The sequence below is a fragment of the Macrotis lagotis genome, chromosome 4 (genome assembly GCF_037893015.1).
Source record: "Macrotis lagotis isolate mMagLag1 chromosome 4, bilby.v1.9.chrom.fasta, whole genome shotgun sequence".
Classification (NCBI taxonomy): domain Eukaryota; kingdom Metazoa; phylum Chordata; class Mammalia; order Peramelemorphia; family Peramelidae; genus Macrotis; species Macrotis lagotis.
The window spans coordinates 146,476,627-146,495,712 of NC_133661.1; the positions used below are offsets into that span (position 1 = coordinate 146,476,627).

Here is a 19,086-nt window from a genome sequence, read left to right on the forward strand (position 1 = left end):
AACACTGACAACATTACGAGTGTTCTGACAAAAGACTCTGGAGTGTATGCTCTATATTTGGGTTCCTTGGCGACATTTTTTTTTTGCATGGAATAGTAATCATTGGAGGATAGAAGTATAATCAGGTTCTTTATTACCTTATGGTATCAATGTTTAGGTCTTCAGCACGAAGTTATTAATCAGTTTTCAGTTCTAACCAGAGATCCATTTCAATTTAACAAACGCTTAAATACTCACCACATGCAAAGTGCTGTTCTGGGGATACAAAGGCAAAAACAAATCAGTTCCTGCAATTAAGGTGCTTATATTCTACTGGGATAACAACTAAAGAGAATATCTAAAAACAGAATTACAGCAAATGCCTCTATTGCCTGATAATTCCTGACCAAAGATGAATTTTTTTTTCTGAAGCACAAAGCTCATAAACCACTGCCAATAAAACAAAATCTAGCTAAGTCAATCAATGTTAATTTACTTAAAAAGCCTTTCTCAATCATTGTATATGTGGTAGAGAAAATAGTTTTGATGTCATGAATAGGAATAGGTAGTTATGTCATCTTTTACCAGAGAATAGAACAGCAGTTCTATACATTTACTGTTAAAAAAAAACACAACAAAAAACCTCAAAAACTAGATGTTACTATAACAGGATATGATCTTACATGACTTAGGAAACCGTAAAGATGCTATTGCAGCCTAAAATTGTATTTGCCTTCAGATCCCCCGAACCCCAATCTTTCAGAAAGGAGTTAACTGTTTCCATGATCATTAAGGCTTTGGTTAGCTTTTAGACTGAAGCTGGCTAGAATTTATTCACAGAAACCTGCTGGTATACATTTAGAGTTTTAAAGATCTAAATCCATTGAACTGTTTGTGACTGATTTATCATTTTAGTTGTATCCTACTCTGTGACCTCATTTTGGGGTTTTCTTGGCTTTTTTCAGATAAGGAAACTGGAGCAAACATGGTTGAAGTCTTTTCCAGGATCACACAGCTAGTAAGTATGAGGCTGGATTTGAATTCATTAAGATTTATCTTCCTGATTTCCAAGCTCAATGCTCTCTCCATACCACCTAGCTACCCAAAAATACCTGGGGAAGGGCAAACATTTCAATCAATACCAAGAGATACTTATCAAGATAACTGCACCTAAGCCTTCTCTTTCAAGGGAGAAAAAAGTTGCTAACTCCTATTAAATATGGGGTTTATAAAAATTTGGTAAATTTCCTTAGCATGTTGTCTGCAGGCTCTTGTGTTAGATTTTATTTACTACCTCCATTCTCAGAATGAGTTCAAATAAAGCCTCAGATACTAGCTTTGTGACCTTGATTTCCTCAACTGTAAAACAGAGTTAATAATAGCAACAGCCTTTTCCACCTTTCAGGGTTGCTTGTAAACATTAAATAAGATTTCTAGAATTTTCTCCCTCCTTCCCTTCCTCTATTGAGAAACAATTTGATAAATATTATACATATGCAGTTATGCAAAACATGACAAAAAAATCCCCCCAAAGTATGCTTCGATCTGCATTCAAACTCGGACAGCATTTTTTAAAATCGTAAATCCTTGAGAACTGAAAGGAAGGTACAAGAGCTCACTGAAGAATATAATTTCTTTAAAATTAGAATTGGGCATATGGACACTTTCTTCCTATTTGCCCAAGTATGGGCAATGCAACAGTCCTGCCCCCAGTGTCAGGCAAAGGGCCCTCTGGAATCTCCTTCTGATTACTTGTCTGATCCCCTTACCTTCTGTGAGCCAAGAAGTTGGGAAACCGTAACTATTACCACTGGTTCAATCATCCCTAAGGTCTCTTGTTGATTGGGTGGAGTGAAGCTATTTTTGCTCTCAACCTGGTGCAACAGACCTTTCCTGCCAATCTTCTAAGTTGTCTTGGGCTGGAAAATTGCTTAACTCCATCCTTTTGTGAGTTCTGCCACTCCAGAATTTGAGTTTTTAAAATTGATTGGAAGGATTTTGATTAGAGCTCTGACAAGTTCCTGCCTTTTCTCTGCCATATTGGCTCCACCTTACCCCCACCCACTTTTAAAAATATTGCTTAGTGTTCTGCGCACTATGTTCACTATATGTGCATTATGACTATTTCAAAACCCCCCCCCTCCAACTCTCTCCCAAGCAGAGGAAGATCATAAGTCCATCAACTGGTAAATAGGGACAGACATAAGATTAATTAACTTGTCATTCAGCATCACTGAATTCAGTGTCACTGGCATCATCTGAATCAGGTTTTCTCTCAGGCAACATCTTTCTCATTCTACTGATCCATGCTACCTACAATTTTTTTCAAAACAAAACCACTATGATTATAAATCTCTTATGCTTCAACTACCAATAATTCAAATTTTCTATCTAATCTAGGAAAGCAATTAGGAACTAGAAGGAAACTTTTAACATTGTGTAATTATCTATTTCTTAACACTGTTTCAATACAGAACAGGAGGTATATGTGCATTCTGACTATTTCATATTTGCAGAATAAACTCCAAGTTGTTTCCAAGTGCATGGAAGTACATTATCAAATACATCACTACCAGTAATTTCACCTTAGGAATATTGACATCCAACCTCATATTCTTCAGGAGTGAAAATGAGTCTGGAAAGAACAGACAGCCTTGTGATAACAAAATATGGATGACTTTGTAGTGAAAAATGAAGTTTTGACTCACAGCAATTAACCAGCCAATCACTTTTGAAAGGTTAATATTGGAATTTGTCTATTTTACTACTTACCATAAATTTCTAGAAATATCTCACTTGTTTTATACATCTTAAGACAGACAATAAAAATTCTTTCACATCCTTTGACCTACCATTGTTATCCAGTAGCATCTGACTCTTTGTGACCCAATGGACCATAGTGCATTAATGCTGTCCAAGGGGTTTTCTTGGTAAGGATACTGGAGTGGCTGTCATTTCCTTTTCCAGTGGATTAAAGTAAACAGAAGTTAAGTCACTTCTCCAAGGTCACACAGTGAGTGTCTGAGGCCAAATTTGAACTGAGGTCTTCCTGATAACAGACCCAGCATTCTACCCTTTAAGTCAGGTTAACTGCCTCTTTGGCAACTATAAATATATAGCCTACAATTAAGTAATACTAGGATATCTGTTGCAAACAAGTATCAGCAAGGATCTTAAAACTTAAATATGGCAGTCTTCACTTCTAATTTTGTATTAATTTTGCACCTTTTAAATACTGTTGAAGACTATTTTAATTTTTAATCTCTATGTCATCTGACAACATAAGCATTTTTACTATTAAGTTTTACTTATGTGATGTTCCCAACAGTAACATTTCATCAATAGGCTGTCTGACTTGTGTACCTTTGGAGAGAAAAAGGATTTTCTCCAGAATTAAAATGAGGATTACTTTAAATTCCACCCATATTTAATTATATTAATATTGAGACTTCCAAAAGAAGTTCCAAGGTATGAAGCTAGGAGGACACTGAAGAGAATAACATTGTTATATTTCTGTAATATCATTTCAGAATGTATATATGCCCATTAATTTCCAATTGTTACATCGTCTTTAATAATTACTATTTCACACTGAGTTTTTAAATAAGTTTATTAAAGAATGTTCATAAGAAGGCAACAACTTTTGATTTGTCATTTAAAAAAGATTTTTCTTCATGCTGTATAATAAAGGTGATGTAAAACACTACAGAAATATGCTTTCTACTAGCATTCTCAGATATAGTCTAGCACAGTGTAGTCGTATCTGCATTGCTAGAATAAATTAAACAGTCTCTTCCTTGCTTCTCTTCACAAGTGCTGCATATTAACAGAAAATGGCACAGACAAACCATTTTTCTATTCATTCTGCAGTATTGGAGCCAGTGTCTAAAAAACAGAGGGGGGTGGGGTAGAAAGTACAAATACAATTTTTTTAGAATAGGAATTAAAAGAGCAACTTGATTTTCATGTTTAAATATATAACTAAGTGCAAAAAAAAAAGTTTTCTTGAAAGAACCAGGAGCTATTAAGGAAAAAGTTTCAAAGCTGTAAGAGAAGACTTAAACAATTTGTCAAAAACTACTTTCATTGCTAGGGGTGGATAAAAGGATTTGAATCTGGTCTAATGGGAACATTTCAGTAAATAGAAGTTTGGCATTTGTGAAGAACCAGCTCTTTTATATTCTCCTTCCAATGTAATATTTACATTTTTAAGGTTCTCTTCCCCACATTTTTTAACCACAAGGTTACAAAGGTAAATTCTGTTAAAATATAATAGTCCAGATTAGAAGATACATATATACATACATATACACCAACATTTACTTTTTCATCATATCTAAAAATACTAAATCTACTAACAACTCAACATTTATTAAGAAGCATCTATTTTGTGTAAGACACTGGAAATATAAAGCATGAGTGACCATTCTGGTCATAAGGGAGCTTACAGACTATTAGGAGGAAACACAGATTAACTTTAATACAAATTGGAATAGGAATAGTACAGTCAAAGTTTAGTCAAAGGTGTTGAGATATTCGAGGAGGAAAAGATCACTTTGAGCTGGAAAATGTCAGGGAAATCTTTGTAAAGGGAGGGATACAGGAGACTAGCATCAGGAAGGTATGAATTAGAACAAGGTAAGTAAGAAAAGTGCACCTAAAACTTAAGTGTGTAACCAGGAGGAGGCACTATGCTGGAAACAGGCTGTGGAGGCAGACTGTCATGCTAAAGAACTGAGACTTTCCTGAAATAATTAAAGAATTCTGAGTACAGTGATATATTTTTCTTACAGCAAGATTTTTTAAATGGAGATTTGTCACATTAACGCTTCATTTATTTTGCGTTGTCAAGGAAAGAAGCAGTCTTCAGAGAACTAAAAACATGAACTTGTTTTTCTTTAAGTTTTTTGGAATTCCTTCCAAAATGTATCATATATTTTGTTACCTTCTTGAAAAGAATATGTTAATCAAAATTTAATATTTTCTTGAATACTTAGGATCATTATGAAAATATTATGTTAACAATGAGATCCTTGGGGACTACATTAATGTATGAGGCTCTTTATTCCTATAAGAAATAGACTCAAACTATTTTAAAAAATATCTTCTTTCCTTTTATTTTTGTGTTTCTTCTTCTGCTACCAGCTATCACATATTGAGCTTAGTATACCTCTAAGCAGCCCATCCTAATCTGTTGTTTCTAGTGTGAAAAGCATAATCTTATTTTTTTGTGCGAGTATGCCTTCTCTTCTCACCTAGATTCTGTTTAAATTTACATTAGGTTCTAAGTGAAAAGAGGAGATGCACTCTGAATAAAGAACACAATCTTGAGTATATAGGTTTTGACTGCTTTTTATTTTGCTTGTTTTCTGATTCTTGAATATTTTCAAATAAGAAAATGCTGGAAAAGTCACCTTTTAAAAAATGAGATCTTATACAAACTTTCAATTGTGAAATTATTCTTGTAAGATATTACAACAATCAAATTATTCTACAAGTTAGGAAAACAAGAGATATTTTATAAGGGTAAGAGTATTATGAGTCTAAATCTGATACAAGAAACCTATATTTTTTACAAAAATTGCCTCTATCAATCTAGAAATTCTCTGATCTATCAACCAAAAGTGTTTATTCTATGCGCCAAGTGTTATGCAAGGTATTGAAGTGATAAAAAATAAAAATGAAATGTTTTCTATGCTCATAATGTCTACATTCTACTGAGATGCCTATATGGGTCATCAAAATAACAGAAGGAATAAAAAACAAATTTTAAAAATATCAGTTCCAAAGCAAACTGCTTCTTATAACAGCTAACATGTCAAGGATATAAAAACCAGAAATTAAAGGAAAACTCCCATTCCTAGGACTTTTGCAGTAATAGAACATAAATGTTCTTTCCTGTAATACTACTGAGGTCAAAAAGACCTAAGTAGTTAATCTATTCTCTTAAGACTGTAAACTTCATTCCTCTCTTCCTTTTGCTAATCAATTATGGACTTATAGGATGTTCATAATCTTTGCAATAAAATTGTAAGTCACACTTTGGCTGAGCTGCTCTTTCCTGTACCCAAAAGATTCAGATGAATAAAAATAAATGAAGAGCAGAAGGAGAGGAAACCTGACAAATAGGAGAATGCAAAGTAAAGCACTGCATGGAACATTTAATTACTAAGTTTACTATTGGGAGTAAATATACAATGAAAGAACAGATTAAATAAGCATTTTTTACTTGATAGGGAATTTAACAATATAGTAATTACTTGTATCTAACTAGTCATAAATTTTCCTTTCTCTGATTTATGGGCTCAATGGACATTAATAACCACTTACAAAAGGAAGCCTTATTTGCAACCCAAAAGCTTTCCTGTTCATAGGGGGAGTCAAGTATCATCAACTCTGAAAAACATATTGCCATACAAAAAACACAAATAAGATAAAAAGGACAATAAGTCACTGGAACTGAAGCATAAACAGAATTCAGTGACAATAATGTGGTCATACTAAAAAACACATTCGAGGTAACTATTTTCAACGTGGGCTAAAAAAAGTTGAAGGCTCAGTTGTAGTGAAGACTAGATGTTCCAACTTTAAACAATGTACATATTATATCTTCATTATCCCCCCCCTTTTCTGGACAGATAATAATCAGAAATGTATGCTGACAAAAGGGAAGCTGGATTTTTAAAGCAACAATTTTTTCTAATAATAATAATAATAAAAAGTAATAAGGCTTAGCTAAGCTAGTCATTTCTAACAAAATTGGAAAGGGTTTTTTTTTAAAGACATTTGAACACTTACTTTTACCATCACAGGCGACAATTTTCACTTTATCCACTTTAATAAGCTCTGTCACCTCTCTGAATTCAACATCATTCAATACAAAAGTCCATACATTATCGCAGAATCTGTACGTATTTAGTGAGCCCTTTAAAAGAAAATATTTACATTCACCATGAAAAGATTCACCTTCCTTTCATGAAGGCCATTTAGATGAAATCAACAAAAGTCAGAATCTGATTGGTTCAAATACAAGGCTACCCTTTGCCCCTCCAATCTACTTTGTATGAAACAAGAATATGGTTTAAAACTATGTATAATTATAAAGATGATATATATACATACATATACATATATATATATATATATATATATATATATATATATATATATATATACACACACACACACTTATATAATTTTTTTCCTTTTAAAGAAATCTTACTTTAGGGTACAGCTCATATTCAGATCAATGGAATTCTTAAAACAAAGTTAAATATCTTTTAACAAACTAAACGTTAATTAAACCTTTCATGTTTAATATGCATTGCTTTTTAAAAATTTCAGATAAAGGTCCGCTGAACAATGTTAATTGTTCTGAAACCTAGTCTTCAATAGGGGGTTAAATATTTTCTAGTTTGCAGATGATTTTAGGTGACCATAAGATCCAATCAACCAGTCATCTGATTCACTTATCCAACCTGATTATATTCTGATTGATCAGTCATATTTTGTGTTGTATTAGGAGAGAAGACATTGATGATATCTGGGGATTTAGTGAATTATGGGTGGATAAAGAGCACAGAAGTAGATCAGAATTTCCTTCAGGCCTTTAATCCTCTTTGTGATTATTCTTCCAAATGGACTGACTTTTTTTAGGCTAGAAGAAGCCTAACTGGAGGGTCCTTTAACGTCTTATTCTAGCTATTTGTAGTACATTTTTGTTTGAAATTAAAATTGGGAACAATGAATGTAGCACTTGGAGCAAACAGTTCCTTACAACTCTATTTTCTTTTTTAGTTGTTTTTTTTTTTGCAAGGTAATGGGGTTAAGTGGCTTGCCCAAGGCCACACAGCTAGGTAATTATTAAGTGTCTGAGGCCGGATTTGAACTCAGGTACTCCTGAGTCCAGGGCCAGTGCTCTATCCACTGCACCACCTAGTGGCCCCCACAATTCTATTTTCTGGAAAAAGTTTCATACCTATATAAAAATCTGAGAATTGATGCAGAATGAAACAGAGATGAACAGAAATATGAGAAGAATACTGAATAGTAATTTAATTCAGTTAGATATAAAACAAAATAGTATGTTAATTACTAAAAGTTGCCAGCTATAATTCAAAGACTTGAAATAGCAGAATTGTAAGAGTACTAGATTAAAATATGTATCTTGAATGCCCTCGTGTGGCTGAAGTATGTAAGTTCACCTGAGCACTTAAGGGTCACACACTTATGCACTTGAAGCAGGGCCCTGCAAAGAGTAGGTAATTGATTGCTTTTTTAAATGTCTTTAAGCAAGTTGTACTTACTTTCATCATTATAATGGTAAAAAAAATATTTAAAGGATTTTAGCAAACAATTTTTGAAGCATAGTGCTAATGTGAGAAAGAATCATACCTTATTTAACTTGACAATTTTTCATTTCTGTGACTGACAAATTTTCATACTGTATTTTCCAGGGAAAATTTAATGCATTCAATAGTTCCACTTTCTAAGGCAGCTGGCATAATTATAAGAAACATTTTTTAAAAAGTTTAAAGTTAGATATGTTAACTAGACTGAGGGGGTAAAGAAATTTTAGTAAAGGAACTCTTGAAGACAAACTGCAACAGGGATTATGTATCTTTATTTTAAAATTTCTTAAGAATTAATACTTATAACGTGTTTTGTGATTTTTAGTATACCAATCTGTATGTGCTCACATTTCTTCATCCTTTAAATGTGCTAATACAAGTTGAACTTAATTTGAAATTAAGTACATTTTGACATTTAAATAATTTTAATGGATAGTTTTTAAAGCAGTGTTAATTTGTAAACAATCATTTCCTTAATTTTGTCTACTGACAAAATTTTTCAAGGCATTGGTTCTGTTCTAAGGATTGTTACCACATCAAATTTTTTTCTCTAAAACACAACAATCTAGTTCCAGGTACTCGGTTAAGATTTCATGGTAGAGTAGCTACTTTCAGCAATTTTTGACAAGTAAATTATAATAATTCTGGAAAACAAACAATTCAAGAGGAATAAAACCAATCCTTTTTTAACAAGTCAAATGAATTCATTCATGTAAAATTTATAAAATTAAGATTTTTTTCCCCCTGTAAAATGGACTTGAACTATAATCAAAAGTACTAACAGGAAAGCTATGTTTACATATAACTAACTATATATACACACAGCATTAAAGTAGAATTTTAATAATGACTAAAATTGCTAAAATTACCTAGACATTAATGCCACCCCCACTTCTCTCCCCACCAGAGGTGAGAGGCATGTATATACAAATACCCTGATTTCAAAATTGATCAAGTCCTGTGGTTAGAAGAAGTCATTTTAAATTTGCCTTTTGTGTGTTTGTGGAAACACCAAATGAGACTGAGAAGCACTGTAGTATAGGAGTGTGGGAGCTCAGGAAGAAACAGGTTCAAAACTCCCGTGACACTCACTGCTTGAGTGACCAAGGTCAATAACAATTTCTCTGAGCCTCAGTTTCCTCAACTATAAAATAGAGGTCACAGTGCTTGTGGTACCTTAAATCTAAACTCAAATGAGGTAATAGATAGCAAAGTGCTTTGTGATCTTTTAAAGAGTCACATCAATGTTAGCTTTAAGGTGAATGTTTTGTTCCTCTATTCTGTGATTCATTTAACTGGTCAAAAGGAATACTTGTAAGGACTAAAAAGACTCTCTGAGCCTCAGATAACACCCTAAAGCTTAACAACTAAGTTACTGATTCCTTGTGATGTGCAAATGATATTGGAGAAAACAAAGATCCTTGTTATAGTCATATTTACACTCAAATAACACTTATGTAAGCTTTTAGGATAACATTCACATGGGGCGGGGCTAACTTGGTATGCTCTTACCATCAACAAATATTTACTGAATATCTGTATCTATATGCAGGCTGTGATTAGGTTCTTTTTCATTCACTAGGCTGGGAAATGATACATTAGTTATTCTTTGTAACAGTTTAACCAGAATTTAGATAGTAAGTTAAAATACAGATAAAGAACACTTAAACCTAATAGATATAAATTCTATAGTTATATCAATATTATCTATCAATACTATTCAATATATCATTTCAACAATATTACATTCTAGCAAATGAAGAAATACTTTCTCATGCATTCTTCATTTTGAATCAAAATGAACAGGACCATCTCTATTCAGTTGTAACTTATAATCTTAACATGTTAGTTAACATCAATACAAAAGATCAATACAAAGAACTAAACTGATGAAAGAAGGCCACCACTACCATCTGTCTGGGCCTCACAAAGTAGGTGAGTAAGGAAGCCAGAAAAAAATAGCAGTATCTACAAGTCACAATGTGACTCTCAGCCCTCTTGTACTACATAGTGTTGATGTTTGAGAATTATAATTTTTTTTTCTTAATTGAACATGAAGTAGTTTTCATTCTGCAACCACTGAAAGGTTTCTGGGCAAACAGTGACTCAGTCACAAAATAACACCATACAGAACAAGGCCCAAAATAATTGAACCTTATGTGTACTGGATGTGTACTATGCAAGCTCAACTAAAAAATAACAACAGTTACACAAGAGTTTTCAAAATGTTAAATAGCCATCATTCTGTTCTTACTGTGGATACATAAGTGTGTAAGGGTCTTAAAAATACTCCGTGTAACAATGTGCAAGAGTCTAGGTTTAGATAAGCATCCTTACCCTGAAATTGACTCTGTTCCTGACTCGCTGAGCCAATGCTGAATTTATAGCCTTGTCAAACTGAAGTAGGACTTGAAGGGCAAGCTGGGGGGTGATCTGTTGAGACTGAGTAAAAAGGCCACAATTCATTTCCTTCATTATGGACCCCAAAGAAATTAAAGTATAGGAATTAATGCTCAAGGCTTATCTGAAGTAAGTCAGTGACACCTCCCACACTGTCCCTCCTGACCACCACCCCAAGCACATTAAAGCTTCTCATTTCCGTAACAACAGCTTAAGTAAAAAGTGAAAATTGAGAAAGTTGTGCAGTATCTTCTAACAAAATATATACATTTGGACCCAACTTTTAATTCCAAAAGAAAACACAAAGGTTAAAAATACAAAAATTTTGCCTGCATCTCCTTTCCTAGAATCTTTTTTTTCTAATTTGCATGACATTAATTACCCAGCTATCATATTTAGTTGTCAATATGGTCATATACATATTGTATAATGGAAATCATCTAAAAAGTATAAGTGGTTACTATGTGCTAGATGCCAAGGATACAAAGACAAAAATCCAAGTTACTGCCCTCAAAGAGCTTACATTCTATCAGAGAAGACAAGTTACATATTTTTAAAGACAAAATGATTTTGAGGGGAAGACATCAGTAGTTGAAAGGGTATGGAAGGGAAGTCAGGAAAGGCTCAAGTTGAGTTGACTTTTGAAGTGATTATGGATTTTACAAGATGGAGATGAAGAGGAAAACTTTCTAACTAAAAGGGATTTCCAATGAAAAGGTATGGAGACGGGAGATGGAATGGTGTGTAGAAGAAATAACAAGGCTAACTTGACTTGCAAACTGACTTTACAATTTGATAATACCAAAAAGGGAGTGTAATATGTAGCAAAGTTGAAAAGGTAGATGAGGATCAAAGAGAGGGGTTCATAAATACGATCCTAAATGTAATAGTCTTTGGAGAATTAATAGAGCATTATGGTCAGGCCTTCACTTTGGGGAAATCAAATTACAATTTTGTGGAGAATATTAAGAGGGGAAGATGTGATACACTGAAAGGGGGAACTGATTCTAGAGTAAGAGGACCCAAATTCAAATGCTACTCCTGATAATATTTGTGTGAATGCAGGCAAAGTACTTAACTTCCTTGGATTTCAGTTTCTTCATCTATGAAATCAGGAGTGGGGATTGATGAACTAAATCAGATGGCTCTAAGGCTCCTTCCAGCTCTAGACAGAAGATCCTATGACTAAGGTAGTCTACTGTAACAGTCCAGGGTAGAGGTAGATGAGAAGGGCCTGAACAAAGATGGTGATTGCATGAGTAGAAAGAAGACTGAAACAAGATCTCACAATAGAATCCAATAGGTGGAGTGAGAAAGTGAAAAGGTAACAATTATCATGATTGAGAAGTTCAGTTACCTAGAAGGACACTGGTGTCTTCAACAGAAATAAGAAGTTCTGAGGAAAGGTGATGAGTCCAGTTTTATACATGTTAAATTTCAAATATTTACAGATCATTTAGTTTGAAACATCCCATTAGCTATTAATAGTAGATATAAGATTAGAACTCAGAGACTAGGGCTGTATTCATCTAAGAGGTGCCTGCACAGTGCTGACAATTGGGAATTGTTGAGAACAGCATGTGAGGGAATTAGAATATCCAGGTTCTAGTCTTCTGTCTCCCACTAAAAGTTTAAATTATTTAATTTCTTTGGATCCCAATTTGTTATCAGAAAATAAGATGATGGTTATCTTTAATATTATTGATAATCCTATGATTCTATGATAGTGATTCTATACAAAAGTTACTTAAGGATGCACAACTTAGGAAAATTCAGATTTATAAAAAAAAGTTACGTCAGGGTATGACTGTTGATTATATATGGGATCTCTTTAAATTCCATAGGAAATTTCACCTTCAGTAGTAAACATTTTTAAAACATCCATTCTAATTCAACTCTGTAAATTTGATTTATAACAAACTTTTCAGTGACATGATTATTCTAAATTGAATTACTCATATTTTGTACTACCTGAAAATTCACTCCAATAAGTTATAGATAAGATTGAGATCAACATTTGATAAGCTTGCATCAAAACTCAAAATAAAGTCTGAAGTACATAAAAGACAAATAGTTTATCATGTATATATTATCTAGGCTAAGCTTTTCATCATTTTACTGAAGTCCAGGGAGGTAGTGATTTTCCTAGGATCACAAAGTTTACTAGTGAAATATCAAGGCAAGAACTTAGGTCTTCCTGATACAAAGTCTAGTACTCTAGCTATTAAATCAATCCTACTAACATAGCTGGTGTGATACAAAGTTGAAGTGTTATTGGGGCAACGTGTATGCAAAAATGGAATAAAAGGTATCATCTACAAAATGCATTAGAAAAGGAGATGTGCTAATCTTGTAATGAAAATTCAGGTTAAGAATGAGCTCAATTCTCTTTACAGGATTTTGAGAGGACAAGAATTGCACAGAAAAGGCATGGATCAACAGCTTGAGGGAATACCCACATCAATAAGATCAAAGATGAATTAAAATACTGAAACTACTGACTTGCTAGATAAAATTGTGCCAGGTGCTTTACCAATGAGATATGAGCTGCTGTAAAACTAACTAAATAGAAGTGTTTGATACTTATTTCTCACCTGTATGAGCTCATCTAGGCTTTCCTGAAGGCTATTTCCCAGAGTGGTATTTCTATATAACTGATATGCCATGGCTTAAGAAGAGTTCAGTTTTTCTTATCATCCAGCTGTGAAACTGCCCACAGATTTCAGGTTTTCATGGATGTCCTAAAGAATATAAAAATTAGGATTAATTAGAAATAATATAAGACATATAACAATGGAGTAGTATGGCTTAGTGAATTAGAAGCAAACATCAGGTCATGAAGCTTTTGGTCCAAGAGTGCTTCTGACACATGCAGCAGTTTTAAATTTTTATTTTATTTTTGAAATGATTTCTTCATCTTGCTCATGTTTTGGCCATTCACTATCTAATCCTATTGCTGATCAGCACAGAAGCTTTGACCTGGGTTAGTTTGCTGCTCCTTAGGCAGAGTTTTAGAGGCTGACTTCATGTGGACACTGAATCAGTTTTAGCCCAACTAGAGGTCAGAACAACTAAGGCAATGCAATCCACCAGGTTCAGCCTCCCCTAGAAGCAAAGATTATAGACATATGCCATTATGCCTAGTACCTCTACAGGTCAGAAGTTCCCCAAATCAATTATAGGACAATTCTCCCTCCCTATAACAAAAAATTAAATGAAGCCAATAATAAACAGTATACATTTAAGTAGTCACTTTATCAGACACTAAAGATATATTTTATGTTTTGGATACATTGGTTACCTAAATGTTTGCTGAAAAATGCTACTGAGATTTGGTGGGGGGTTTTAAGAATTTGATCACAGATTGAGAGTTGGAAGGGATCTTGGATGTTAGGTTTAATCTGATTAATTTTACAGAAGAGGTAACTGAGGCTTTAAGATTATGACTCACTCCAAATCACACAAGTAATAAATGCAGGTTTCAATTCCAAATCTTTTTTTCCATACCACATTGTCTCCTGCTCCAACTTTTAAAATCTCAGGGAGTATGGATAGAGGGGAAACTTATTTACAAATAATGTGCCACAGAGGAGACCGAAAGTCAGTGTCAATTACATAGTAAGCACTTAAATGTCTACAAAATTCATTCTGAATAGAAAATTTGAGATAAATAAACATGATGTGTTTAAAAGTTTTGCTTCCTTTCTTTGAGGAGTATGCAGAATCATATACTTTGAAATTCTTCTAGAAGCTGCAGCAAATTGAAGGGTGGAGGTGGAAGGAAGTGTTGAGGTAGTCTTGAGACAGAGCTTTATGTGAGCTAAGGAAGATCTGGGAAACTAGGCTTTTCCAATTTAGGGTAGAAATGATGACTCAATGGAATAAGGATTTATTAAGTGCCTATTTGCAACAACTGTTAAAACGATGTGCCCAGATTCACAGAGTAAGTGTCTGAGGATGGTTTTGAACTTAGGTATATGTGACTCCACATCCAGCAGTCTATCCACTTCATTACCTACCTGTTTCTGACTCCAAGACATAATAAATTTAATAAGACAGAGAAAGACTGAACTAGAGATCTACAGATAATAGCATCAAGGCTCTGGACAAGATGTGATGAACTCTAAAGAGATAGAGGTTGTTATTGAGTGACAGTAGGAGAATCATGGAAAAAACTTTTCTCCTGGCTCTATGTATCTGAAGTGATACATAGAGAAGCTCCAGCTAGCCTTGGAAAGTGTCAATAAATATCCTACAAGAGAGAAGAAATGAGAGGAAGAAATCCAGGATAAAATGGAATTTGGTTAAAATAAACTAAGGTTCTAGAAGACAGAGTGAAAAGGGTGAACAATGGAAGGTAAGGATATAGGAAAAGCTAGGTCAAAGTTTAATATTTGGATTGGAGGTGTGAAGGAAGAGGGAGGAGACAAGAAGCTGGTGTCATTTTTGTTCATCTCCACCCTTCTCCACCTATGCCCATGTTTTGGGTGTTCTTCACAATTTAAGTTTTCCAGGTTAAGAGTTAGACTGTCCACCTGGGTTAGAAAACTGACCTAGCAAAGAACAGCCATGGTACCCTGAAGGGTAGCAGCCTAGGTGCTAGGCAAGGGAGTTCCCCAATCAAGAGTTTTTAAAGGAGATAAACTTCATCCTATGAATCTCAGATTTAAAATTTTAAGTGAGGTAATATAACATGGAGAAATGATCATCAAAGATGACTGCCTGCATCATTAAAAATGTTCAGTACAAAGTCCAAATTGGAAAGTCCCTATATGGTGGGATATTGCTCTCTGTGAATCTCGGTACATCATGTTTTTTGTAAATGACATTGTGCCTACTACACAATTATTAGGTCTCCTAAATTGTGGTGCTTCCTAAATAACATCAATGATTTCTTAAGAACTGTGCCTACCAGAGGGGAAGAATTTATGACCAAACAAGAGACAGGAAACATTATAAAATGCAAAATGGATAATTCTGATTATATTAAATTAAAAAGGGTTTGTACAAACAAAATCACTGCACCAAGATTAGAAGAAAAACAGAAAGCTGGGAAACAAATTTTTATAGCCAGTGTTCTGATAAAAGCCTCATAGAGAACTGAGTCAAATTTATAAGAACATTAAGCCATTGTCCAATTGATAAATAGTCAAAGAATATGACTAGGCAATTTTCAGATAAAGAAATCAAAACTATCTATATGGAAAAAAAAGCTTTAAATAAGGGCTGTGCAATCTCATTTTTAAAAAAAGTTTTCATTGAAACAACAGAATATATTTTGATTTGTCAGTTTAGTGAGAGCTCTGCTGTAACTAGGGTTCCTTTACTAAAACATCTGGTAAACCCACAAGGGCTACATAAAAATTGTACTGTAGGCTACTCTAAAATCACTGATACAGATAAATGATAATTAAACAACTCTGGGGTACCACCTCACACCTATTAGGGTGGCTAATATGACAGAAAAGGAAAATGATCAATGTCGGAGGGAATTTGGCAAAACTGAGATTTAATTCACCGTTGATGGAGCTGTGAACTGATCCAATCATTTTGTGGAGCAATTTGGAGCTATGTCCAAAAGACTATAAAACTGCATACTCTTTGATTCAGTCATACCACTATTAAGTCTGTATCTAAAAGATATCACAAAAAAGGGGGAAAGGCTCCCATACATAAAAATATTTTAAACAGTTCTTTTTATGGTAGCAATGAACTGGAAATTGAGGGGCTGCCCATCAATCAGGGAATGGCTGAACAAGTGATGATATATGAATGTGATGGAATACTATTTTTTTTTTTAGGTTTTTGCAAGGCAAATGGGGTCAAGTGGCTTGCTCAAGGGCACAGCTGGGTAATTATTAAGTGTCTGAGACTGGATTTGAACTCAGGTACTCCTGACTCCAGGGCTGGTGATTTATTCACTGCACCACCTAGCCATCCCTGGAATACTACTGTTATATAAAGTCATGAGCAGGTGGATTTCAGAAAAACCTGGGAAGACTTACATGAACTGATGCTGAGTGAAATGAAAAGAATAAGGAGTAATTGCATATATTATCAGCAACATTATAAAATAATCAACTACAATAGACTTGGCTCTTCTTAGAAACAGTGATCAAAAACAATTCTAAAAGACCTGTGGATGAAAAACGCCATCCACATCCAGAAAAAAACAAAACATGGACTCCGAATATAGACCAAAACAGGCCATTTTTCACTTTTAAAAATCTGGTTTTTCTTTCTTACCCCCCCTTTGCTCTGATTCTTCCTTCACAGAATAACTAATTATGGAAATGTTTAATATGATGGAACATGTATAGCATATATCAGATTATCTGTTGTCTTGGGGGGGTAGGGAAGGGAGAAAAAAATCTGTAACTCAAAATCTTAGGAAAATGAAAATTGAAAACTATTTTTACATATAATTGCGGAAAATACTATTAAATGGAAAAAAAAAAACTTGGGCCTATCTACCTTGGAAAAACCCCCAAGTAAACCAAAAAAGGCCTGTAATTCAAACTACAGTATGTAGCTTATGCCCAAGTCCATAGAACTGGTCCATAAGGATAATAAAACTTGGACATTTCAGATGAAAAATGAAGTAGGCCAAGAATAGAAGAGGGGGAGAGGGCTGGACTTCACCTGGAAAGTTACAATGCTTTTAAAGATCTTATACTTCTTGAAAAAAAAACTATTTTTTTTAGGTTTTTGCAAGGCAAATGGGGTTAAGTGGCTTGCCCAAGGCCACGCAGCTCAGTGATAATTAAGTGTCTGAGGGCATGTGAACTCAGGTCCACTGGACTCCAGGGCCGGTGCTGTCTCCACTGCACCACCTAGACGCCCCTAAGACTCTTCTTTTGAAGTGAATCCTTTTAAGAGAATTTGCTGAGATGAAATGCTGCTCTTTGTACAGTTAGAGTCCTTAAGATTGAGGTCCAAATCTTGCTCCTGCCATTTCATTTACTCTAGCTGTGCCATCGTTGGCCACGCAACATCTCAGTGACCCAGCTCTCTAAGAGCACAAGTTGACAAGGGAGTGCCTAATAGGTAGCGGTGGACGCTTTTTCCACAGTTGAACAGAATTCTTCCTACTTACGAAATCATCCCTTTCCCTCCCCCCATGCCCCCCAATTCTTTCGGTGATGCCATTCGGCCCAAAGCACGTAATGTCAGTCTCCAAAGAAATAAAGTTTCAGGTCACCCATAAAACGCCATAGGGAAATGCACGACAGTAAAAAAACCCCAGGAAAACACGGCAAAAGAAATGAGGGCTGGTTATGAAAATAGGGTGACCCCCGAATAGCTCCCACGTTCCTCTGACCGCCACCCGGGGCACTGGGGGCGCGGGCTCTGCCCGGGGCGCACGCTGCCGCGGGGCTGCCCCGCCTCGCCTCCGCGCGTCTCGGGGCCTCCTCCCCGCAAGGCGCCCCTCCAGCCCCTCGCGCCCGGGTGTAGGGGGCGCCGGAGGCTCGGCCCCCACGGAGGAGAGGCGGGCCAGCCGCAGCCAAGCCGCCGCCCGGCCGGGCGCCCCGCACCCTCCCGCCGCAGGCCCGGGGCTAACGGGCCGGGCCGCGCCCGAGCGGCGGGCCGCTGCGAGCCGGGCCGCGCCGCCCCCTCCGCGCTCCTCGCCCCGGCCCGGCCCGGCCCGGCTCCTCCGGTACCTGCGGGGAAAGCGCCTTCCGCCGCCGAGCCCGGGTGAGGTCCCTCCGCTCGTCCCCGCCGCCCCTTCCGCGGCCCCCGTCGCCAGAGGCCTGGGCGCGCGACCCGGAAGCGCTCGCCGCCCCGCCCCGCCCCTCGCGGAAGTGACGCGACCGCGTTCGGACGTCACGTTCCGCGGACGCGCCCGACGTTCCGGCAGCGTCCTCTCGGGACCCCGGGGCCGCGTGGAGCCGGCGGACCTCCGAGGAGCCCCGATTGTCAGGGGGCGGCTTCTCCATCCGGGCCCGAGCTCACGAGCCGCCTCACACCCGGCCTGGCGGTGAGAATGCGGCGGCATCCTTGTAAAGCGCTCAGCACAGGCGGTTAATGAGCTAGTTCCGCCTGCAGGGGCCGGATGGAGACTCCGCCATTCCCACCCGCGGGGCTTCCGGAGGAAAATCACTTTGTTCGTCCGCAAAATGTGCGGCTTGTGCAAGAGAACTGGAGGAGCCGGATGATCTTTTTTTTTTGTTTTTGCAAGGGTTAAGTGACTTGCCCAAGGCCACACAGCTACGTATTGATTAAGCGTCTGAGGCCGGATTTGAACTCGGGTCCTCCTGACTCCAGGGCTGGTGCTCTATCCAATGCGCCACGTAGCCGCCCCCGAACCAGATGATCTTGGAATGAACTTGCATCCGTTTCTCTCAAGTACTGCGCT

At 36.5% G+C, this 19,086-nt stretch overlaps 1 protein-coding gene across 2 annotated transcripts; it reads right to left on the reverse strand.

The window, feature by feature from the left end:
- Window positions 1-3,570: 3,570 nt before the first annotated feature.
- GTF2A2 (general transcription factor IIA subunit 2) lies at window positions 3,571-18,520 on the reverse strand. Of its 2 annotated transcripts, none has more exons than XM_074234273.1 (5): window positions 18,392-18,520; window positions 13,325-13,471; window positions 10,668-10,799; window positions 6,778-6,904; window positions 3,571-3,864 (listed from the first exon to the last, which is right to left on the reverse strand). In XM_074234273.1, the coding sequence occupies exons 2-5, from the start codon at window positions 13,394-13,396 to the stop codon at window positions 3,839-3,841; spliced, it is 357 nt and encodes a 118-aa protein (XP_074090374.1). In that variant the 5' UTR covers window positions 13,397-13,471; window positions 18,392-18,520; the 3' UTR covers window positions 3,571-3,838. The 2 variants fall into 2 exon arrangements, with proteins under 2 accessions (XP_074090374.1, XP_074090375.1); XM_074234274.1 differs by having other exon boundaries at window positions 10,668-10,772; window positions 18,392-18,513.
- Window positions 18,521-19,086: the final 566 nt, after the last annotated feature.